A 25,508-nucleotide genomic window follows, 5' to 3' on the forward strand; every position below is an offset into this window, starting at 1 on the left:
CCACCGTTACAGCGACGACAGCCTCCGTCCGGGGTGCCTGATGTGCCCGTTTTGTTGTTTGCATTAGCAGAAGGACCACAACCATCCCCCGTCTCCCATCTCCAAGATGGCGGAGGCAGCTTCAACCTCAGCTCTCGCGAGGAGTTCGTCCTGCTCTCTCGGATTAGCTTTGAGGTCAGAAGTAACGCTCCCTGCGAAGCAGGCCATTGGTGGAGGCCCGGCGCGTGGTGCGTCGGGCTCAGCGTTGCGGAAGTGGGCGGGCCTTCGGCCTTCCGGAAGGGAGAAAGGAAGTGCTTGCGAGAGGCGGGAGGGGAGCTGAGCCTAACTGTAGGGTCAGGCTCCGCCGCCCCCGCTTTTCTCGGGTTAATTTATCAGGGGCGGGTTAGCGTGGAGAACTGTACTGGGTCTGCTGGTTTAGAGGAGGGCAGGGTAAAGCTGAGGTCGTTGGGTTATGGCGCCGATTTCCTCGAAAGGGCGGCCACTGATGATTTGTAGAAACCCAAATTCCCATTAATAGTTGAATGTATCAACTGTGATACCGTCATACAATGGAATATCATATAGCAACCAAAATAAAGAAGCTGTGGCCCATACACTATGGAAGGTTCTTACAAAAGTCAAATATATACTATGTGATTCTATTTTTTTGTAGAGTAATAAAGTAGGCAAAACGGAAGTCAGAAGAGGTTACTTTTGGGGAGAGAGGCAATGAAGGGGGGCTTATGGGATGAAGGTAATGTGCCTACTGACTGAAGTGATGGTTAAACTGTGCTCACTTTATGGTAATCGGTGACCTTGATTGATTTATAAAATGTCTGATGTTCTACTTTAATAAAATAGCTTTTAAGCAAACAAGGGCCATATAAGATATGCAAAACTGCCCTTTTTTAAGAGAATGATATGTTTATATGCTCATTTGGCCCCTTCAATAAATATTTAAAAAGTGAATATATGTCTTATACGACCATTCAAGGGAAAGATAATAGGGATAAACTGAAGAAGGGTAGTTAGAAGTTTGATGTTTTTCAGAGCTTAATTCACTTATTATAACTAGAGGCCCGGTGCACAAATTCGTGCATGGGTGGGGTCCCTCTGGGTGGCCTGCAGGGATCAGGCAGAACCCCACAGTCCAAGGCCACCTGCAGCTCCTACCTGCTGCTCCCGCTCATCCCGGCCCCACTGTGCTTGGGCTCACGCCCAATCAGTCCCAATTGATCAATCAATCGGGAGAGGCTAGCGCTGCCACAGCAGCACTTGTCAGCCATGAGCCCTGCATCTGACGCCCTCCCAAGGGGAGCGTCCTGCAAGATCAGGCTGAAACTGGCTCTCCCGACATCCCCCGAGGGGGTCCCGGATTGCAAGAGGGCGCAGGCCAGGCTGAGGGACCCCACTGTTGCACGATCGGGCCAGGGAGGGACTGCTAGAGGGCTCCAGGGCATGTCAGGCTCATCTCACTCAGTCCTGATTGGCCAGACCGCAGCAGCAAGCTAACCTACCAGTCAGAGCGTCAGCTCCCTGGTGGTCAGTGCATGTCATAGCGAGCAGTTAAGCATCCTTAGCATATCATTAGCATATTACGCTTTGCTTGGTTGTTCAGTTGTTCTGCCGTTCCGTCTATTTACATATTACCCTTTTATTATATAGGATACTTTTTAAGGAAAAAAATTTAAACACTGACATTTAAAGAGTAAGTTTTGTTGCAGTTATTCTAGGATAAACTTTTATCTTGTTTTATAAACTGAAGAAAAATAAGCCACTTGTTTTGACATAGGAGAGGGCTAAAGATGTTTTTAAACTCACTGATATCTAACAGTTTAGATTTTAATTTCTATCCAACTATGCTTTTTTCCTATAAACCATTTGTATTTTAGAAAATACCTTTGCATTCATCCTCTCTCTGGGCCTCCTTATCTTCATCTATGGAGTAAGGCTGTAGGACTAAATGAAGAATTCTTAATTTGGAATCCACAATGTTCAGGTCTTGAATCCCCTGAAAAGGAATAAAAAGTATACATACATGTGTATACATGCATTTTTCTGGGGAACTGCCCATAGCTTTCATCTGATTTTCACAGAAAATACAAACACTAGCCAATTTGTAAGGACCCTTACATCTCTAATATTCTAGGATTAGTGATTAATTTTCATGTATATATAAATTATAGGTTTTCCCTAAGACTAGAGGGGTGAATGTTTTGATCTGAGTAGTGTATCTTTAGATAGTTTTTTAAAATTTTTGTGTTTTTAAACAAATTAAAATCTATTAGATACCAGTGAGTTTAAAACATCTTTAGCCCTTAGCCCTCTCCTACATCCCATATTACATTTCCCTCAAAAAGCCTACAGCTAAATACCACTAGTCCGATAAAGAATAAAGGAAAATATCCAAACATGCTCTGTGTTTTCTGACAGTGTTTACTCCTCTCATGTACCAATCTGGGATATGGGACCAGTCAGAGGGTATGGATGGATGAAGATGACAGTGACTGATAACATCTCAAATTTGCTTACAGTCAAGGACTCAATGTTTAAAACAAATATTGATGTCATGAAAATGGTCAGGTTCTGACAGAACAACAGAAGCTCAATGATTGTCTTTATCTCTGTGATTATCAGCAGCCCTTAAAGCCTACTAGCTTGGTCCTGGGAGACAAGTCTTAGGGCCTTCAAACCTTGAGTGCCCTTTCCTATTCTGACCCAGTCCCAGGTTTATGGGTTGCTATTTAGCAAAACAGAAGAGCCTGGAGTACATTTAGGGTTTCATGGAGAAGGGAATGGAACGAGTGTTTTGCAAACATAAGGGCACAGACTCAGAAAAGATCATTTCAGTTATCAAATATACACTCAAAAAAAGGGGTGGGGAATCAGGATACAAGCCTAATCTCTAATTTCAGTTGCACCCTTCTTGTCCAGAATTAATATAGATTACCCAGATTAAGCAATTTTCCTCAAAAAACAAAAACACTTCTACTTTTTAAATTTAAAAACATCTAAGGAAAATTAATTAGAAATGTGATGAGGTATTGGATGTCCACGAATGAAAAAGAAAGTCATTGCGAACATTATATTGAATGCTATTTCAGGAGTTCTGAATTTTAAAGCAAACTATCAAACAGGAAAATACCAGCTACTTTTAAATTTTAGATGTATTGTTTTTATTCAAAAGAATAAGTGTTTGACAAATTCTGAAATCACCGGGTTTGAACCAAACCGTCAATCCTCTGTTACAACTCTGTGAGGTAGGTATCTGCACAGCCACAGGGACTAACACAGTCCTTTCTTCCCCTGTTGCTTTCACATGCTGGGAGCTGGGAGCTGAAACCACTGTGCTCGTGGGCAGCGAAGACAGTTGTTTCCTCAGTCTTGTTTCCATAGACCTACCCAAGTTACCTGCTCCTGGGGTAGGGCCATATTTTTGTGAAAGTTACAATATTGTTTACAAAAATTCAAATTGTTGCTTTGATTTATATGATCTCACTCTGAATTATAGAAGTATTACTATGTTTAAAACACTGATTGACTCTACTTGCTTTAAATATTTTTCTCAGATAGCACCTACATTCATTATCAGTGATCAATACAGATGACATAATAAGCAGTCTGAAGTTCTAAGCCAGGCGTCCTCAAACTACGGCCCGCGGGCCACACGCGGGTATTTTTGCCGTTTTGTTTTTTTACTTCAAAATAAGATATGTGCAGTGTGCATAGGAATTTGTTCATAGTTTTTTTTAAACTACAGTCCGGCCCTCCAACGGTCTGAGGGACAGTGAACTGGCCCCTTGTTTAAAAAGTTTGAGGACCCCTGTTCTAAGCTATCCTACTCCAGTGTGTTCCAAATGACTCCCGATGACCCCAGTTTCTCTCCAGCTTCACCCCTTGGTAATAACCTTCACATTTATCTGAACCCATGCAGGAGTCCTATGAGTCTAATACCAGTTCAGTCACTTATTTGTGCATGGCTTCAGACGAAAAACCTGTCATCTGTAATAGGGATTTCATCTATAAAAAGGAAGTCAATGCCCTGCCTTATTCATATGCTGTCTTAAGGATAAAATGAAAAAATATATGAGAAATTGCTTAAATTATAATGTGCTATATTTAAGCATTATTATTATTTTTCCCTCTGACAAGCAATAGTTTTGTCCTAGGCCCAAATTAGAAAACACTATTATTGATATTTTATTCAGAATCTTATTAGTTAATGGCTAATTAGATTAATTTGGGAGACTGTGACAGAATTTTTTGGCCTATCTAAACATGGTGAGGCTCATTAATACCTGAATGTTACAGTATGACTATCGGTGACTGCAGGTGATAGAGCTAACACCCCTGGGCATCAACACCACTCTGCTGTCCAGTTTGCTAATGAGCAGTGCCAGCTGAGGGAGCTAAGATTTCATAATACTTGTGGTTTTGGTTCTCCTCAAACAGAAAACTGCAGAAGAGAGCGTTTGATACTTATGCTGTAGCCATTAAATAAACCAAGATAACTTTCCTATTGAACCACCTCTGACATTTGCTCATTCTTCCTAAGACTCAATGAATCTGGGCTATCTGCTGCCATCTAGGGTCAGTATTGCAAGTTTTCTGTCAAGAGAAAATCAAATTTGTCCATTCTGTTACTGTAGCCCCCAGTAATTTGTCAGATTTAAGGTCTACCCTCCTAAGGTCTTTAATGCTCAAGCCATGAAGAACCACTTTCCTCAAAAATGCATCAAACTGCCGAAACCGGTTTGGCTCAGTGGATAGAGCGTCAGCCTGCGGACTGAAAGGTCCCAGGTTCGATTCCGGTCAAGGGCATATACCTTGGTTGCGGGCACATACCCAGTAGGGGGTGTGCAGGAGGCAGCTGATCGATGTTTCTCTCTCATCAATGTTTCTAACTCTCTATCTCTCTCCCTTCCTCTCTGTAAAAAATCAATAAAATATATTTTTTAAAAAAATGCATCAAACTACTGTGTGTTTACAGTACCACCCAGGTTCCTGAAAAAAAAAAAACACACCAACATTCCCTTTATAAGTTCCTTTGATACCCTGTTCCTATAAAAGGACCAAACTCTTGTGTAAATGCCATAACTGAGAACTAAGTGTGCTGACTAGAGATAAATGTCTTATATCTTGTTAATTCTTCTAGTATTCTGGAAACCAGAATGTGAAACCTGATTATAAAGTTCAAGTTTTCGTTCACTTTCAGCTGATAACAAAGACTTAGAATGGAAAAGCAGAACTCCAAATGCATAAAACTTAGTACTAAAAGAAACACTGACTTTTGCCCAATATTGTGCAATATTTTATTATAATAAAAATATTTAGATGCATCTCATTGCAATATATTATCATATAGGTATTCACTGAGAAGGAAAAATTGGATAAAGTATACATTTAACAATATCTTACTATACATCCAATTAATCTGAGTAATTTTGGAGGAAAGAAAAAGATATAAAAAAGCATCCCTTTTTATATAATTCCATGTTTTTTTCCAGAGACTTAATAGACAACACAATCAAGATACAGCTGTAAATTATTATAATTCTAACCCTAATATTAGAACCTGCAACATGTAAAAATTCCAGTCATATATTGCTAGGTATTTGCCAAATGATAATCAAATGTTTGTCATACAGTGGTTTTAAGTTTGTAAGATACTATTCAAATGCTTTATACTGCCATGGGTCAGTCCTTTTGTTTGATTTTATGCATTAGCTCATATTTTAGAAAACTCTTTTTTCACCTGTTTAGTCTCTGTGTTATCACTTCTCGATACATAATAGAGATGTAGATAAGCAACAAAAAGATGACAAAGAAATCATCTAAAAAGCCTAAAATTCCAAACAAGGCTTCCGGTACAAAATCTAGAGGTGATATAAGATAGAAAAAAGCTCCCATTAAACAAAGTATTATCCTGATACGGAACATCCAGAAAAGGCCCCCGACTGAAAACATTTCCCTGAATGCATGTCTCAGTAAAGTGGGTAGATCCATAATTCTTTCCATAATCTGGTAGGAGGAAGAACAAATATTATGATTTGGCATCTAATGTGTCAGGCTTACAAATAATATAATTTTCCTACAATGTGCAGACAAACTCAGTTAACATGAACTATTGAGTTTCACATACTGATTGAACATCATATCTTCTAGTTATCATTTTATTTAAAAATAGTTCTTTGATTGCTAGGTTCCTATAAAATAGGTCTTGCAGATAATTGAAAAGCAACTAAAATGTCAACAAACTTAAAATATAGGACATAATAAGGTAAAACTCAAGTTATCTCTAATTTGAATTAGAAAACTAAATGAAGAACTGACTGTATCGGATTAGAGTCTGAGGCTTGAGGTCAAGTCTCAGCTTTAAAGTGAGACAGATCTGGGTTTGAATTCAAAGTCAATCAGTTATTAGCCAGATGACCTTGGGGAAACTTGTTTAACCTACTAGAGATAGGTCATCAACTAATTGAGTATTTATGTACCAGGAGGACTTTCAAGAACTAAAAGAGATACTGTATATAAATGACCTTCATAAATTGCCAAACAATATATACTACCCATTAAAGACACACAAAGTTAATGGCTTTGACAGTCTAAGAATAGCAATGAAAGTGATCCCTTCTTAGGATGTTTATTCTGCTTAGCTTGAGATTAAGTGAATCACTAATTGCTACAAAGATTTCTGGAATACCAAGCTCTACCTTTCTGAAAATGATTAAGTTTCTAAATATGTACAGAAACACACATCTGAAACTAGGGTTTTTACATAAATGAGCAAAATTTTCACAGCTGAAATTTAACAAATGACATAAACTTTAAGATGTGGAAAAACTGGAACCCTCATACACTGTTGGTGGGAATGTAGAGCCCCTTAGGAGACAGTTTGGCAGTTCCTTGAAATGTTAAACAGTTATAATATCCAGCAACTGCACAACGAGGCATAGACTCATGAAAAATGAAAACACATCTACCCAAAAACTGGTACACAAGTTAACATAACAGACAAAAAATGGCAACAATTCAAATGCCCATCAACTCATGAATGGATAAACAAAATGTGATATGTTATTCGGCCATAAAAGGCAATGAAGTACTAACATAGAGAATATAGTCAATAATATTCTAATAAGTATATGGTGGCAGATGAGTACTAGACCGACTGGGGTGATTCCTTTGTAAATTATATAAATGTATAATCACTATGTTGTATACATGAAATTAATATAATATTGTATGTCAACTGTAATTGAAAAATAAAAACAAAAAAATACAACAAAAAGCAATGAAGTACTGAGATACGTTACAATATGGATGCACCTTGAAAACATGCCAAGTGAAATAAGCCAGAGACAAATGGCCATATATTGTATGATCTCATTCAAATAAAATGATGAGATACCCAAAATAGAAAATCTATAGAGACAGAAAATAGATTAGTGGTTTCCAAGGACTGGGAGAGGGGAAGGGATGAGTATAATGGGAAGGGAATATTAAAGCTTTTCAGAGAATGAAATACTCTAAAATTATATCATAGTGGTAATTAGATTATATCTACCCTAAATATACTGTAAATCATTGAATTATATACTTTAAAACAGGTTCACTTATGGCGTGTAAATTACATCTAAATAAAGCTATTAAAAGATAGTCCCAAATCTACAGGGTGGGGCAAAAGTAGGTTTACAGTTGTGAGTGCACAAAATATAATTCTTGTCATTGTAAACCTACTTTTACCCCACCCTGTATTTGTATGACCTTTAGCAAGTCAGTTTATTCTCTGACTCCAAACTTCTCAGTTGTTTTGTATAGTTATTAGTTGACTATATGATCTACCAGTAAGGTCCTGTGTATTAATGACCTATCATGACTCTTCAACTTCTTTTATTATCTTATAATTCAGGGGTTGGTAGATGCAAGAGAAACTGACCATAGGAAGCAAATCACTTCCTGTCGTCATTCCACTGCCCACAGTTCAGCTGCTATTTTTAACAATTTGTATAAATATCATAAATCCAACTCTATTGTATATATTTTGTTTAACAAATGTCAAATAAATTGAGAGGGAGATAGAGACAAAAATAGGAATAATTGAGTAAGTGATGAGAAAATAGTCTTATTTTATTCTATGTTAATCCTTATCCCAGAATATTTTTCCATTGATTTTTAGAGAGTGGGAAGGAGGTTGGGAGGGGGAGAGAGAGAGAGAAACATCACACATCTATTGGTTGCCTCCTGCAACACACCCCAGTGGGGTCAGGGATTGAACCTGCAACCCAGGTACGTGCCCCTGACTGGGAATTGAACCCATTACCTTTTGGTGTGCAGGCTGACACTCTAACCCCTTAGCAACACTTGCCAAGGTAGAAAAAACAGTTTCAAAAAAAACCAGATAAAGAAAATCTTGTAAATCCTTTTGGAAAACTGGTCACAAAAGAACAAAAATGGTCTTTTTAGAATCACTTCCTATGTTAATTTTCTATTCTACTCTCTATGGAAGAAACCAATATTTAAAGTAAAACAGCTATTTAGTTTTTACAAGATCTGTAGTAAATTACTTTAAATATTCTAACGAATACTTTTCTGTGTGTTATCACAGCTATTTTTCACTGCTCATATGGCATTGTTTATACAAAATCTAATTAGACAAGAAATATAAAATGAGTTACTAAGAAATGTTTGTATATTAATCACAATCTTACTCCAAATTTGAATGAGGTAATATCAAAGTAAGAGGTAAATGAGCCAAACCGGTTAGGCCTAAATGTCTTTATTATATTGTAATATCACATACCAAGCTTTCTTACTCATTAAATACATACCTGACACAAAAAAATAAGAACTGAGCAATGGCATGTTTCACACTTAAAAATATGAATGAGTATCTTAAAATGATTTTTTTAAAGTCCAGTGGTAGTTCTTGAATTTGAAACATTGATTTTTCAAAGAATCATCCTACAGGTGTCACTGGAGTATATGTTAAAAAAAAAATGCTAGATGGAAAATAGCAGAAGAGGGCCAGCCGGCATGGCTCAGTGGTTGAGTGTCAACCTATGAACCAGAAAGTCTTAGATTTCCAGTCAGGGTACATGCCCAGATTGCGGGCTCGACCCCCACTGTGGGGCGTGCAGGAGGCAGGTGATCAATGATTCTCTCTCATCATTGATGTTTCTCTCTCTCTCTTCCTTCCTCTCTGAAATCAATAAAAATATATTTTAAAAATTAGTAGAAGAGGCTCCAAAGTAACTAAGGAGGACAAGAATGATTGGATTGTTTTTCTTGTTGCTTCAACATCTAAAAGATTTACCCATTATAATCCACAACAGATGAAACTATATACCTTTAAATAGACATGACGGTACAGAATAAGGAATATGAGCAAGGGAGCACAAGAGCACTAGTTGTTTATTACTAAAGCATTTTAATAGCTCATGTTCTTTTTTGTTTAATCCTCACCCAAGGATATGTTTTATTGATTTTATAGAAGGGAGAGAGAGAGAGACAGAGGAACATCAATGTGAGAGAGAAACATCGATCAGCTGCCTCCTGTACGCGCCCCTGACCAGGGATTAAACCCGCAGCCTTTTGATATATAGGATGATGCTCCAACTAACTGAGCCACCCGGCCAGAGCAATAGCTTATATTCTTGGCTGGGAGTAGTAGTATTAATTCTTAATTTAAGGATAATTCATTAAATTTCTCAATAAACATTAAGGGCCTACTGTATCCCAGACACTGAATTTCACAGTAAGAATATAGTACTGAGTAAATAAACCCAGTCATTGCTCTCATGATGCTTTTAGTCTACAGAGAGAAAGACAATGAACAAGTCTTGAGTGCCCTTTGTGACATGCTATGAAGGGAATGTACAGAGGGCAATAATGGAGAATACCTTAGTTGTCATGGAAAGCCTCGGCCTATTTAACAACTACCTAAAGGATGAGAAGTCATCCATGAGAAGAGCAGAGGGACAATCATTCCAAACAGGAAATGGCACATGTAAAGGCTTTAATGTGGAGGGACTTGGAGCTATTCTGAGCTGAAAGGAGGCCAGTTAGCTGAAGTCTGGTGAGGGATGGGCAGAGTGACACGAGTGGTTAGGGAGGGAAGGAGGAACCAAGTCATGCAGAGCCTTGGAAGCACAGTAAGGAGGTGGAACATTATTACAAAAAACTGCAAGGTTTTAAAAAACATATTGATTTTAGAAAGAGGAAGGGAGAAGGATAGAGAGAAACATCGATGAGAGAGAAAAATTGATGGGCTGTCTCCTACACACTGCCTACTGGAGATTGAGTCCAAAACCTGGGCATGTGCCCTGACCAGGAATCAAACCGTGGCCTTTTGGTTGATGGGCCAATGCTCAACCACTGAGTCACACCAGCCAGGCAAAAAAATTGAAACTTTTAAAACACAAAAGCATCATGGCCTTACTTATGTTTTCAAAACATTACTTGGGCTGCTACACAGAGAAACAAGTCAAAGTGAAGAGGCCACGGTAACTGTCCTAAGCAAGAGATGATGGTGACTTTGACTAATAAAATGGCCACAAACATGACATTTTTATAAAGTAAAAATGACAGGAGCCCCCCCAAAAGACAAGAAATGGTATGACTTATTTAGAGATCAGATGAGGGGATTGAGGGGAAGGGGAGCTGAGTAAGACTGAGAAGAGAGTTAACTGAGTTAGGGAGGGAATTAGTTCAATATTATACATGTTAAGTTTGAGAGGCCTATGGAACATCCAAGTGGAGATATAAGCTAAGCAGTTGATATACAAAGTCTAGAGCTCGGAGGAGAGGTCTGTGCTTTCCATATATGTATTGAATTTGTACTTAGTATATTCTGGTTTTTGAAATACATATTCAGTCATACATACACTTCTAGATTTCTGTTAGATTTTGAGAAAACTGGAATGAGACAATAAGACGTGACAATTTTTAATCTATCGAATGCCTTTCTTAAGGGGAGGGGTCAACTTTAGAATTAATGTTATTTAAAAGTAGAATGTTTTTGAATAGCTAAGATAACATACAGGGTTACTTAAAGGAACATTTCAAACAGGGGCTAGGGTAAATAACTTGAGTAAAACACAAGTGTAAAACTCTTTCCAGCAGTTCTCAGTTGTAATTTTCTCATAAAACAAACCCTATTTTAGAATCATATAGGAGTTGATAATTTTACATCTCCCTCCAATTTTTCCTATTGCTTTTTTGCAGGTATCTCTTTCATAAAAGACTTTTACAATGCCCCCCCCCCTTTTTTTTTTAAAGATAGAAACACTGTAGTTCTTGGGAAAGCTGTAACTCAGTGAATGACAACACTGATGAAAGCAAAAACTTTACCCAACACACGTAAACAATGAGGTTTTTCATAGTCAAAGAATATTTGTTGGTAAATCTCACTTTACAAAAGAGAAGTATCATTATACTTTCAATTTGTTCCCTCTAACTTTGTACCTGCTATAATGTTACTTACAGATCTGGGCTGCCCTGAGAATCTCCGGTTATAATCACTAATATCTTGAAGCAATGATACAACATCCTGAGACTGGTCATTTTCACCAAATACTGGTAGCAATAAAGTTACCTATAATATTACAGGAAAAAAAAGTTATACCTTTCTGCAGCATTAGTTTTGTGTTATTCAGTAAAATGAGAAAAACTTTTGAATTTATATTTCACTCATTTCCTTTAAAAAAGGCAACACAAGGGAGGAAAGTAAGATTACTGCCTACAACAAAATCCAGTGCAAAATGTAATTTGAACATTTATAAAATAAAATGGGCACCTTATCCAAATATTGGTTGTAATATTTTCCAGTCCAGACTAGGAAAAAAGTCAGTAGTTCTCTACAGTTGAAGATGTAAGAATGATGAGAAAACATTCAGGAGCAAAGTGACGTAAAAAATATATATCACTTGGAGAGAGAAAAACAGGGGATTAAAATAATGATTCCTTATCCTCACTGGTATTTGAAATATCTTTGAATATTACCAACCATAACAAAGGATTAACTTAGTGCAAGGATGTTCTCAAACACCTAGCCCTGCTATAATAAAAACAGTTCCTTCTTGATACTGTTATATAACATAGTACATTTAACCCATTTTCCTTCATGGTAGAGGTGAGGATACACAAATATCCCAGGACACTTTTGGGTAATCTGAAGATGATAGACTTGAAAACCCTGATAGAGATGGTTGCTGTACAATGACAGATTTAGGTTTGAATCATCTAGCTGTGGTTGGTTGTTTATTATTCTTCAAAGAGAGGAAGGGAGAGAAAGAAAAAAAAAAATCAACCAGTTGCCTCCCATATGTGCCCCAACCAGGGACCGAACTGCAACCTGGGTATGTGCCCCGACTGGGAATTGAACCCACAACCTTTCAGGGTACGGGATGATGCTCCAACTGAGCCACACTGGCCAGGGCTAGCTGTTGTTTCTGTCCTTCCTCTGTTCAGCTGTAATACAAGGGCTTCCCAGTATTCAGATACTCTCCAACAGCTACACAAAGGAGTGACTAACAGCAGTCCGTAGTAGGAAGAGCACGTATGTTAGCTCTTCACGAATTTGTTAAATGCATTCTTTAAATAAATATTAATTGAGCACTTCATTGTGGGCATTGTGCTAAGTGCTTGATATACCAAAAAAAAATGAAGACATGGCCTTGCCCATTGGTGATCACAATCCCCAACATAGAAGGGGAGGCAGACCTGTTCAACAGCCTATTCTAAGGCACTGTGGTAGGTGTTATAATGGTGTTCAGGAAAGTAAGAACTTCTCCCTGCAGTGTCCAGAAATCCTGAAACTTAAGCTAGCCCAGTGGCCGGCAAACTCATTAGTCAACAGAGCCAAATATCGACAGTACAACGATTGAAATTTCTTTTGAGAGCCAAATTTTTTAAACTTAAACTTCTTCTAACGCCATTTCTTCAAAATAGACTCGCCCAGGCCGTGATATTTTGTGGAAGAGCCACACTCAAGGGGCCAAAGAGCCGCATGTGGCTCGCGAGCCGCAGTTTGCCGAACACGGAGCTAGCCCTTGAAACACAGGTAGGACCATGGATGTGTTAGTGTATGTGTTCACGGAGGGAAGTGGTGAGGGTGTTCTAGCCAGAGGTATCAGCCTATGCATTATTAGTTCCAGTGGAACAGGAAGTGAAGCAAGTATCTGCCACCTGTCTTGCCTCCAGGATGAATTACTCTATAGTTAGAAAACCAAAAGCTATTATATTGAAACAACTTTATCTCCATCTTTCTAGCCTATAGCCAATTTATGGGTGGGCCAAAGGATACCACCTGATAATTTATATATACCCTGGTCTCAGTGTGGCTGGCAGATAGTTAAAGATGATGAAAGGTGAGAGTGGCAAATAAGTGTCAGTGTTGACTGCTCTGTGTCACATATAAAATCATGCAGAGGGGCAGTATAAAAAAAAAACAAAATATTTTCCACCTGATCATATGATAAAGAGTCAAATGTGAAAGAGACAGAATTTGGGAATGTAGAAGGAAGAAGGAAAGAAGAGAAAGCCCTGAACCTCCCCCTACACCGAAGATGAAGGCAGTGATGGAAGGAAGTAGACAGTTAGAACAAAGGCTGAAAGGTATATGGGAGTGGGCAAAAGGTTTACAGTTATGAGTATGTGAGACAATGAGTTTATCCTTGTATTATTATTTTTAAATTATTGTACTATTTTCCATACAAACAACTGTAAATCTACTTTTGCCCACCCCTGTATATCCGTGTGTGTGTGGGGGGGGGGGGTGGCGGGGGGTAACATGTATACCATATGGTTTTACTTAAATTCCAAAAATCAGGCTAAACTAAATAATCTTAGAGATGTATGCTAAGATAATAAAACCAGGAAAATCAAGGAAATGCTTATCATAAAAGTGAAACAGAAGTTGCCTATAGGAGAGGAAGAAGGGGTGACGATTTGGGAGGTGTCCTGAGGAGCCTTCTGGGGCTGTTGGCCAATTCCTGTTTCTTCACCTGAGTGATGATGACGCAAGAGTTGCTTTGTGATAATTCAATGAGCTGTACTTCTTTGTTTAGTGTGTTTTTTGTATGTCTGTTATATTTTACAAAGAATTTTTGATAAATCATCACCTCTCATATAATTTGTTTTATTTTTTGGTCTCTGTGGGTTTGTGTCTTTATATAATATCCTTTACACCTGACTGGTGTGGCTCAGTGGTTTAGCGTGAACCTATGAATTAAGAGGTGCTGGTTCAATTCCCGGTCAGGGCACATACCTGGGTTGCAGGCGTGATCCCTGGTGGGGGCATGCAGGAGGCACCCGGCTGATGTTTCTATCTCTCTCCCTCTCCTTTACACTCTCTCTAAAAATAAACAAACAAACAAATAAATAAATAAATAAATAAATAAATATTAAAAAATATATCCTTTACTGTTGTTTTAGTGGGGTTATAAGAGGGAGCAAAAGTAAATATATGCACCTAATTTGACATCTTTACTTGGAAACTATCCTTTTTAGGACTTTATTTTACATACTAGAAGACTTCCTAGGGAGATGCTATCTTTTTACATATTCATAACTCATTATAAGAAAGGTGTATATTTTTATTTTAAGTGAAAAATAAAATAACTAAAAGGATATTATGAAAAACTATACACAACTGAGAGAATGTCCTATTTTGCTATATATATATATTTATGATTAGATAAGCTTTTTTTTTTTGCTTATCTTTTTAAAAAAAATTCTTTATTGTTTAAAGTGTTACATATAGTATTACATGTCTCCTTTTCCCCCCATCCCATTGACCTCTCCCAGGCTACCCCAACCCCCCAGCACATGCCCTAATCCCCCTAGTGTGTGTCCATTGGTTATGCTTATATGAATGCATACAAGTTCTTTGGTTGATCTCTTACCCCGCCCCCCGCCCCTGCCTTCCCTCTGAAGTTTGACAGTCTATTCGATGCATCTCTGTCTCTGGACTATTTTGCTATATTTATTAATTAAAAAAACCAAGAACTTCAGTTTCTCAGAATTTTCAGTATATTGCTTTTCCCAGTTTGTCAAAGAAACAGAAAATCTGGCAACCCCATCTGTGCTGATATTTCAGACTTCAATACATGTTTATGAAAACTTATTGCCTCCCTCCTGAATTAGCTTCTAGACTAACTATAACTGTCAAATCTGTTCTGGATAATTCAATGTGGTTATGTTTCTAAAAAAGACAGTTAAAAATTATTCATTATTTAAAGCTATCTGGACCCTTACTGGAGAAGGACAGATTAAAAATAAGTTAAAAAGGAAATACCATTTTTTCCCATAAGAAATATGAGCGATATTTTCTTAAGCCTGATTAGCTAGTTCAGCTATTACTTTGCTGGTATTACAACAAAGACTTTCTAGGCACTTACCATTTGTTTTTCCTACAACTGAAGAATTTCAAAGGGATTACCTTTTTTTGAGGCGTCTTAAAGACATAAAAATAATGGAATAACAGCATAGAAGCTTTGGATAAAGGAAATTCTAAAAATATCAAAATAATTCAGAATTCAGATACAGAAACTACAAAGATTTACAAAATGAACTAGCATTAATGATGCTTTCTGGATACAAACATTACCGTTTGCCTACAAATTGGACAGCTGATTGCCCCAAGCCAAGAACCGTATCTCCAGTATGCAATAATGCAGGTACCTAGTGGGGAAAAGAAATTAATAGTGATGTTTGGAATACCTAAAATATTTGAACAGTATCATCTTATTTTAAAATATTTTTTTTTTTACTTCATCCCACATCTCTTCAGGCAAATTCCAATCTAATAACAATTCCCAGCTATTAAAAAACATTTTTATTTAAACTACCAGTTAAGATGTAGATATTTTTAGACAAAAGCAAGCATGCATTAATTGCTTCAATGCTTTGAGACTTATTAGAAAATACTGCATTTCCTATGTAAAATAAATAAAACAGTAATTAAACATCATTGTATAAATTACACCAACAAATCAGCCTAAATTTTCTGTTCAAAATTTCATATATGTTACAAAAACACAATTCTTACTTTTTTATGAGTTTTGAAAGCCAAGTTACTTACATATCAATAACAGTAATTAAGTAGTGTGAAAAAGGAACAAAATTATACAGATTACATGCTCTCTGCCCTAATCAAGTTTATAATCCAGTTCAGTAAGTGAATCAACTTTCATACTGGATGAGTTTGATTTTTCTGCTTGAAGGTGTTTGTGAGCAGCAAAACAGCTAAGCACAGTCTAAGAGACCTCAGAAAGCAGAAGCACTAAATTTTAGACCAGTAACAATGAAGAAGAAATATTTTAAAATATTTTCTGATGTTTAAGGGTCTGATTTATTTTCCTTTCTGCAGGACACCTGTTTCTCAGACCATCCAGGTTCCACTGTGAATCTGAACTAAGTGCTTCATGTCTCCCTCGTACCTCTAGGGTTTTCTCTGTATTCTTACTCTCGCCTTGGCAACCTAGCTTATAGCCCTCCTGTGTTCCTTATTCTGATTCTTCCAGATCAAATAAATGTCCAGAATTTAGAAGAAGCAATGGCAATCAAAGTGAGGAGACCAAGGTGACATAGTTAATTCAATCGGAGGGTAGGTAAATATTGAACTGTGTAATATTAATTTTAAGTACACAACAGGAGTACAGAGAGGAAGAACTTTCTGGGATGTGCTAGAGCAGTGGTTCTCAACCTTTCTAATGCCGCGACCCTTTAATACAGTTCCTCATGTTGTGGTGACCCCCAACCATAAAATTATTTTTGTTGCTATTTCATAACTATAATTTTGCTACTGTTACGAATCGTAATGTAAATATCTGTGTTTTCCGATGGTCTTAGGCGACCCTGCTAGCGGTTCTCAACCTGTGGGTCGCAACACGCAGGTTGAGAACCGCTGCTGTAGAGCCTAAGACCATCGGAAAACACAGATATTTACATTATGATTCATTAACAGTAGCAAAATTACAGTTGTGAAGTAGCAACGAAAATAATTTTATGGTTGGGGGTCACCACAACATGAGGAACTGTATATTAAAGGGTCGCGGCATTAGAAAGGTTGAGAACCACTGTGCTAGAGAGTAACCTGCAAAGGAGAAAGATTTGAACTTTGTAGGATAGCAAAAATTTAGACAGGCAAATATCAGGAGGGAGGACGCTCCAGGTTTTATGAATAGCAAGAGCAATCACCAGAAGAAGAAATGGATGGAAGAGGAGATGGCTGAGCAAACCACTGGGCTAAGCAAAAGCTGTACAAATTTGGACATTCCAGTGACTGTGGGGAAAAACTGGTTTGACAATTTAAAGATGAATTTAAAAGCTAACCAATCTTTTATCTGATATTTCCCCCCTACTCTCAGAGTATTGTGTTAGATAATATTAAGTACTTTGAGCAATCTAACTTCATATCGAAACTATATTAAAGCAAAATTTATTATAAATCTGTTAGTATTATTATTACCATTTGTAATGATGCCTTAGATTTATCTACTCCTTCTAACTCAAAAAGTTCAATGTGTTTTGACACATGAGCTTATGTTTTTTTTCATTTTTTAAATTTATTTTAGAGAGAAAGGGAGAGAGAAACATCAATGTAAAAAAGAAACATAAATCGGCCACCTCCCGCATGTATCCCAACGGGGTGGGGGTGGGGTGGAACCCGCCACCCTGGCATGTGCCCTGACCAAGAATCGAATCCTCCACCCTTCGGTGCACAAGACAATGCTCCAACCAGCTGAGCCACCCTGGCCCCGGCTGAACTTAATTAATCCCACATCTCTTTTCCACAAATTGGGGTGTAGGTGTCCTTGTTTTGCAAATTATATAACAGCCACTTGCCTGTACTGAGAAACTATGGTCCAGTAAATTAAACACTTCAGTTCATACACATCTGATATGACATGCTTGATGTGTTTCCTTTTTCTCAACTTTCCCCTTCTTTAAGAAGAGAGATCCACCTAAATAGGATGTGGGAGAGATGACTCAATGACTTTAATCTGGGTCACGATCTCTCTAAATTTGTTTATTTGTAACATGGGAATAAGACCTCATAAGACTGCTAGAGAATAAAATAAAATAATGATGGCTACAATGGCAAGTAAGGTAAAATCTGTTGCTGCATCATTTCTAACTCCCTGAAAGGGACAGAACTAGTTCCATATATAGGAACTAAGCTAAAGTGCACTTGATGATATCAGTATACTTGAACTATACTATTCAAAGAAACACATGTCTGTTTATTGAGAAGTAGAATAACTAGTTTTTTTAACCTTTGAACTTACAGACAGTAAATAAAAGTGTCTAACAAGTAGAGCAGGATATCAGAAGCAATCTACCCTATTACCTCAGACCCAAAGGTAAAACCAAGAACACAATACAGCCATCTTTCAACTGACTGGGTTATCCACTCAATGAATTACTTAAGCCTGGATTGGCAAACAGAGTTCACCTTGCCTGCCAAACCTCAGTGATTCCTAACACTTGCCTGGAGTACTGTGTTAGAGGATGGCTGAGTTCATATCCAGACTCAGAAAAAGTGTCCAACTGATTAGGAATATCTACCAGAGATTTGAGAGTGGGGGGAAGTATCTGCTTTCTCTGATGGCCATTTAATTCTCCCTATCTGATCTTTCATTATTTTGCTCCTCATTAGCATTTCCAACAGATAATTATAATTTGTTAGCTGCTTAGGCAAAAACCTTAGCAAAGAAGTTGGAATTATTGGATGAGGCAATAATGGGGTTGGTTAATACTTACTAAATCAGCACAAGGTACAGAAAATCCTGCAATGCCTGGTACGGATTTCAAATATGTATATCATCCCCAACAACATAACAGTAACACTATATACCTAAGAATTCTATATAATGAATCTTAAACAAAAGTAATTTATAGGGTCATTGTATGCTACATTTTAAATTAGACTTTATATGGAAATTGTGTGCATTTTGGGAGCAATTAGAATCCTATCTTGAATATAGCTGTTCAAACAAAGAAATACCACAATGAAAAATTGGATAAATCTTAAGTAGAGAGTAGTTGTTTAAGCCACCAATCAGAGTAGAATTGAGCTAGAGTTTAAAGTTAGACCTACATTTAAAACTACCTCTGTCCCTTAGCAGCTAGATTTACCCTTTGTAAAATTTCTTAACACCTCTGAGCCTTGGTTTTGTGGGGCTAGGTGAATTGAAATACGTTAACTATCATGTAATAACTGACTCTCCACAATCTTATATGACCAAACAAGCAATGACTATATGACATCTCATTCTTCTCTATGAAATCTTTCTGGAGGGTAGAAGGCACCCCTTACTGATACTAAGTAAGTGTGACATCAACATTGCCTTTTTGTCCTACTACATGCTCTAGGTTTCTCATTCTCCATCACCAAACCTCTTGAGGTCAAGAAAGAGAGGCTAAGAACTGACTGTACTGACTCAGAGTAAAAAAGAGTTAGTAGGCAGGGTCCTTGAGAGAAGAACCTTCCTGCCTTGGGAAAGATGGATAATAAATGAAACCCTAAAAAGTGATGAACAATTAGTCAATCCATCCTGGTATTAATATACCTAAATTACTATTCAAAGAAACATATTTCTGTTTATTGAGAAGTTGAATAACTAGTTTTTTACATCTTTGAATGCAAAGACACTAAGTAAAAGTGGCTAATAAGTAGGGCAGGATATCTGGAGCAATCTACATATGAGTCTTGGTCCAAACAGTCACTATTACCAAGTACAGCACTGTTTGCTTACCACAAAAGAGATGTCCACAGTTTGTTTCCACAGGGAAGGAGGCTTGATGTAAACAGACTGGACAGTACATGTCAGTGTAAAACTGCTGTCGAGCAGCAGCAGGTGCATCCTGATGAGAAAATGTGTATACATTTATATATGAAACACAGGCTTTTCAAAGTTATCTTCATGTTCAACTACACTTAAGAATATAGCCAATACTGTGTAGTCTTCATCAAATTTGAGATTTGCAATAGTTTAAGGTTTTATAAGTTTAATAAAGTTAATTATTTTCTTAACTTTGCTGAAGAAATATTTAAACTTATAAATATTGTTGTTTTATTTATAAATCGCATGGTCTTTACCTTCTTTCCTGAACACAATTTAAAAATAAAAACCTAGGATAACTTAGGAGTTTCTCTTTTACTCCATTAGAATGAGTAACACAAGGCTGAGCTAATGCATAAATGAAGGATAAGATATGCCAAACTGTTTCCGAAGTATTAGCTTTTTTTTTCATTTTTAGTATATTTTTTTTCATTCATACATTCCTGACCAGTGTTTAGCTACTTATTTAGCCAAGGTCACACCTTGAAGTTATAGTCTTTTATGTCATTTTTAATGGTGCAAAAGAGAAAAACATACAGCACTTAATGTTTCCCCCCCTACCTTTTCTCTCATTATTCTTTGGGAATTAACTCATGAAAAACCAGTTACCAGTGCTGTCCAACAGAACTTTATGCAATAATGGAAATTTATTTGTGCTGTCCAATATGGTAACCACTTGCTATAAATGGCTATTGAGTACTTGAAATATGGCTAATGTGACTAAAGTACTGAATTTTTAATTAATATTATTTAATTTAAAATTAAGTAGCTATGCATGGCTAGTGCCTACAATAGTAGGACAGCACAGTATAGGATAAGTCACTAGCTTATTCTAATCAAGCTATGGAAGGTATGCAGTACATGCATAGGAGAGTGGTAAAGAAAAAAAAAAAAAGGAAGATCCCCCTCAGTCTGGGACTCCTGTATATCTAGATCTAGTCATGTAATCCCAGTGTGAATTTAAGAAAATCTTAGTGATCTAATATGTTAAATGAGAATAAATGTTGCCTTTCTTATGTTTGAAGATTAAATAAGAATAGTATGTGAAATCATTTTGTGAATTACTAAACACTATCCCAGCATGAATTATTGATAATAACAGCTCTGGAACAGAGTACTACTAACATGCTTAAACTATTTTTGCATCAATTAATTTAAGTTCTATGAAGCAGGAATTCTTGTGTGTTTAGTTCAAATTGAATTCCCAATTCCTAGAACACTGTCTGGCATATAGTAGATTTTCAATAAATATTTGGTGAATGGATAATCAATAAAACCCTGTTTGGAATTAAAGTTTGCTTGATGGGTAGGAAATCAATTTTTTAAATTTTGTTTTTTGATGTGAGTTATACATGAAGGTGTATAATATCCTACTTAATCCAGCCTTCATAAAATATGTTACATTTCTGGATCAGAGAGTCTATCTGGTTAGAAACAAAGACAGGGCAGATGAGAAAAGTTTTCTTTTTTTGCCTAACTAGTTTTCTTAACTTTGACTGCTGAAGAAAAAGAAAAAAAAGCCACTATTTATAGTCATTTCTTTGTAGGTCTTTGAGAAATATATGTTAGAAAGAATGGTTTTTCCACTACATTTCGCTAAAGCCAATTAGACAGTGATTATTTCCTCACAAGTAAATAAAACGAAAACTGCTGTCTTTTAAAGCAAGTTAAAAAAATATGAAAACACCTGAATAGATTTAATACTAGTCATTTGCCTAATCTGAAAATAAACAATCGATAGGATAATTTTAGGTCTTAAAGCAGGAAGAAGCTTATGTTTCCAAAAAGTAATCTATTAATATTTCAACACAATTTCATACACAAAGGGAGTAATAACATCTACTTCCTGCATAAATGCACATATTTACATAAACAGTACCTGTTCTGTTTGAAGTTGTTCCCGAAGCACCCTTATTAGTTCTTGGTTTTCTGGGTGAATGTTTTGATGTGCATTTCTGTTGAATAAAATACAATAAACTTTGAATATAAAATACTGTCAGATGAATCAGTTTTCTTTATGAGTCTAGATTTTGACCTACAATTACTGGTAACTAAATAAATGTAAATAATAGTGGACAACTGTACTCCACTCCCAGGATTGAACACTGCAGGCTATTCTGAGATCCCTGATTATTGGCCCATTTCAGGTTTAACTGGCAAATGATGAAATCCAGAGACCTAGTACCTTGGATTTAATGTAATCGCAGACTTACAAATAATAAAAGAACAATGAACACATTTAATTCTTTTGTATAATTCCTTCCAAATAAGCAGCTATATAAATCTATATATTATTATGCATTTGAACACTTTTCCATATATAACTAAGTCCTTCTCCCAACTTTTTAACCTATGGTGAGGTGGGGGACAGAGAAATCAAAAACTAAAATGATAGCCTGGCCAGCATGGCTCAGTAGTTGAGTGTCCACCTATGAACCAGGAGGTCCCAGGTTTGATTCCTGGGCAGGGCATGTGCCCAGGTTGTGGGCTCGATCTCCAGTGCAGGAGGCAGCTGACCAACGATTCTCTCTCATCATTGATGTGTCTATCTCTCTCTCCCTCACCCTTCCTCTGTGAAATCAATAAAAATATTTAAAAAAACACACACAACTAAAATTATAAAATGTAGAAATGCCAAAAGCTAACATACCACTAATATCTTAACATTAACAATTAAACTGGATACTCAAAGGCAAGAAGATAGTGACTGATATGATAGGATGGGATAAGACAATGCGTATTGAAAATTAGAAGTACTTAGGTTAGTAGGTTGGGGATAAAGATTTATATCTGAATTATGGCTTAATTTCATTTGACTGTAAAAGTTTTTCCTAAATTAAAACCTCTTTAACAGCAATATTTTAAGTCCACACAATCCTGGTGTTACTCTATAGAGGAGCCTTTACTCTCTGGGTGAACCAATATCCAACAGCAATAAGAATTCTAAATTAATATTCCAATGGGATAAGGAAATGTAAAGAAATCCATCCTATGATTATTCAATTTTTAGTAAAAAATTCAAATTTTAGCCCTAGTTGGTTTGGCTCAGTGAATAGAGCATCGGCCTGCGGACTGAAGGGTCCTGGGTTCAATTTCAGTCAAGGGCACATGCCTGGGTTGTGGGCTCGATCCCCAATAGGGGTCATGCAGAAGGCAGCCAATCAATGATTCTCTCTCATCACTGATGTTTCTATCTCTCCCTCTCCCTTCCCCTCTGAAATCAATAAAAAATATTTGAAAAAAAATTCAAATTTTAGAAAAGAAAGCTGATGAAATATAACCATTATTTCAGAGAAGACAAAAACAATTTAAAGTCAAATATCTAATCAGAAGTTCAGTATAAATGTAATGAAACTCCAGTTAACCCTTGATTTTTTTTTTAACCCTTGATTTAACAGACGTTGGTTTTAATGGAAAAAATTTCCAGTCCTTATGTAGTATGTGAAAATGAACACATTGTTAATTTAAAATGCTTTTTTCCAAGATTTACTTATAATTAAATTAACAGGTTATTTTTTTGTTATTAATTCACTGTTTTGGCTTTTTTGTTTGTTTGTTTTTGTAATTTTTGAATTTTTTTCTTTATTAAAGTATTACATATGTGTCTTTATCTCCCCATAGTCTCCCAACCCCCCACTCATGCCCTCACCCCTCTGGTGTCTGTGTCCATTGGTTAGGCTTATACGCATGCATAGAAGTCCTTTGATTGATCTCTCTCCCTTATTCCCACCCTTTTTAAAAAAATATATATTTTATTGATCTTTTACAGAGAGGAAGGGAGAAGGATAGAGAGCTAGAAACATCGATGAGAGAGAAACATCGACCAGCTGCCTCCTGCACACCCGCTACCAGGGATGTGCCCGCAACCAAGGTACATGCCCTTGACCGGAATCTAACCTGGGACCTTTCAATCCACAGGCCGATGCTCTATCCACTGAGCCAAACCGGTTTTGGCTATTCCCACCCTTTTTTAACAAATTTTAGCAAATGGGCCATATGTTGGAAAAAACACTAGTAATTTCACTGACATAAATAAATATTACATATCTACAGCTATATCTACATATTTAAATCCAAGAAGCATCACTGGTAAACAATGTTCAGCAAATGATTAGCACGTGACCACACTACATCGCTCACAGTAATTGGTTCTGTTATCGGGTTGGGTGACTTTCTGCAGCAGTCTTAATGCACACTAGCCAACGTTCTGACGTGCATTGAGCCACACCTGAACCATGTACATTTGTTTACTCCAGATGACTGGTGAATGCATGCATTTATTACACCTATTCAGTATAAATTTAAAACCACTGTAATATAGGAAACTATTCTGTAAAATTAAACTTTTTATATATACTTAATTTTAATTACACAAACATGTCTACCTAAGTAAAAACAGGCAAACTAATTTGTTAATTTTTAAACATACACATTCAGAAAACCTACTTTATTATATAACAGCCTTTCAGCTTTAACAGACACCACTTCACCTGTTAAATCGAGGTTTTACCATATATATATATATTTTTTTTTTCTCCATGTGTTAACACTTAAATTTCTAGTTTATTACTAGTCTCTGTATATTGGTATATAGCAGCAATTTTCAAAATTTTTCATCTCATGGCACACATAAACTAATTGCTAAAAATTCTGTAGCACACCAAAAAATATTGTATTTTTTGCCAATCTGACAAAAAAAAAAGGAATAATTTTGATTCTTTCAAACTGAATGGCTATTGTTGTGTTGGCTGCTATCATTTTTTTAAATTTCAGAATCTAAGGGAAAAGAGGTCAGTGTCCCTGAGTAAATAGTCAGGTATTGCATGTTTTAAAAATTCTTGTGGCACACTGGCTAAAAATCGCTGGTACATACGGTAGACATCTCAGACCTTTAAGTATTATTTCTGATTCTGTAACAATAATTTTAATTCTAATCTAAAGTCCCTATCTATACATATAAAAGGCTAATATGCAAAGTGTCCCCTTGGGAGTTCGACCACTCGGTATGACATGCTCTGACCACCAGGGGGCGGTGCAGAACAAAGGAAGGCCCCAGCCGGCAGCCGGAAAGCCCCGATTGGCCGATCGCCGGCCAGGCCTAACGACCCTACCCATGCACCAATTTCGTGCACCAGGCTTCTAGTATACTATAAAATGGGTTTTCCTTTTTTTAACTTAGTTTTATATTTAAACACTGAAAATATTTTGTATTTATTATATCACCTACAAGTTAATGGATTCAATTATGAAAATTACATTTTCAAACAGCGATACTCCTATAGAAAATATTAATACTTTATTCAAAATATGATAATAAATGTAAAATTTATCTGATAAGACAGCTAATATCAGGGAATGTATGGTAGCATTTAGGGCCTTGTAGAAAATAAAACACTTTAGTAAATATATACAATTGCTGAGATTTATTACTTGCTTTTCATATTAAGGATTAAGCATTACTAGAAGCAGTCAGAAAATCTGTGGCTCTAGGAAATATATATTATTTCAATTCTTTTGTCCTTTAGTCTCACCTGAAAAGTGCATATACCAGGGTAGCAATCAAAGCGAAACTGACCACAACTGCCACAAGTACTTGGTCACTTACTCCTTCTATGACTGAATCATCGTCCAGTTTCAAACTTTGAACTTCACCCTGATATTTGGCCATTCCAGGTCTAA

The 25,508-nt window shown here is 36.6% G+C and overlaps 1 protein-coding gene across 4 annotated transcripts in view; it reads right to left on the reverse strand.

The window, feature by feature from the left end:
• Positions 1–25,508, reverse strand: part of RNF170 (ring finger protein 170) — a 43,674-nt gene that overhangs the window by 9,157 nt on the left and 9,009 nt on the right. For 2 of the 4 annotated variants that reach the window (XM_079778475.1, XM_079778476.1), the window contains exons 2-7: positions 25,361–25,504; positions 21,709–21,784; positions 19,743–19,851; positions 15,590–15,663; positions 11,465–11,575; positions 1,879–1,990 (exon numbers count right to left, since the gene is read on the reverse strand). In XM_079778475.1, the coding sequence (XP_079634601.1) occupies positions 1,879–1,990; positions 11,465–11,575; positions 15,590–15,663; positions 19,743–19,851; positions 21,709–21,784; positions 25,361–25,497 (619 nt within the window). In that variant the 5' untranslated portion in view covers positions 25,498–25,504. Of the gene's footprint in view, positions 1–59; positions 270–1,878; positions 1,991–2,458; positions 6,001–11,464; positions 11,576–15,589; positions 15,664–19,742; positions 19,852–21,708; positions 21,785–25,360; positions 25,505–25,508 lie in introns of those variants that run through there. The other 2 variants (XM_079778477.1, XM_079778478.1) reach the window with 2 other exon arrangements.

This window comes from Cnephaeus nilssonii, assembly GCF_951640355.1.
Source record: "Cnephaeus nilssonii genome assembly, chromosome: 8".
Taxonomy (NCBI): domain Eukaryota; kingdom Metazoa; phylum Chordata; class Mammalia; order Chiroptera; family Vespertilionidae; genus Cnephaeus; species Cnephaeus nilssonii.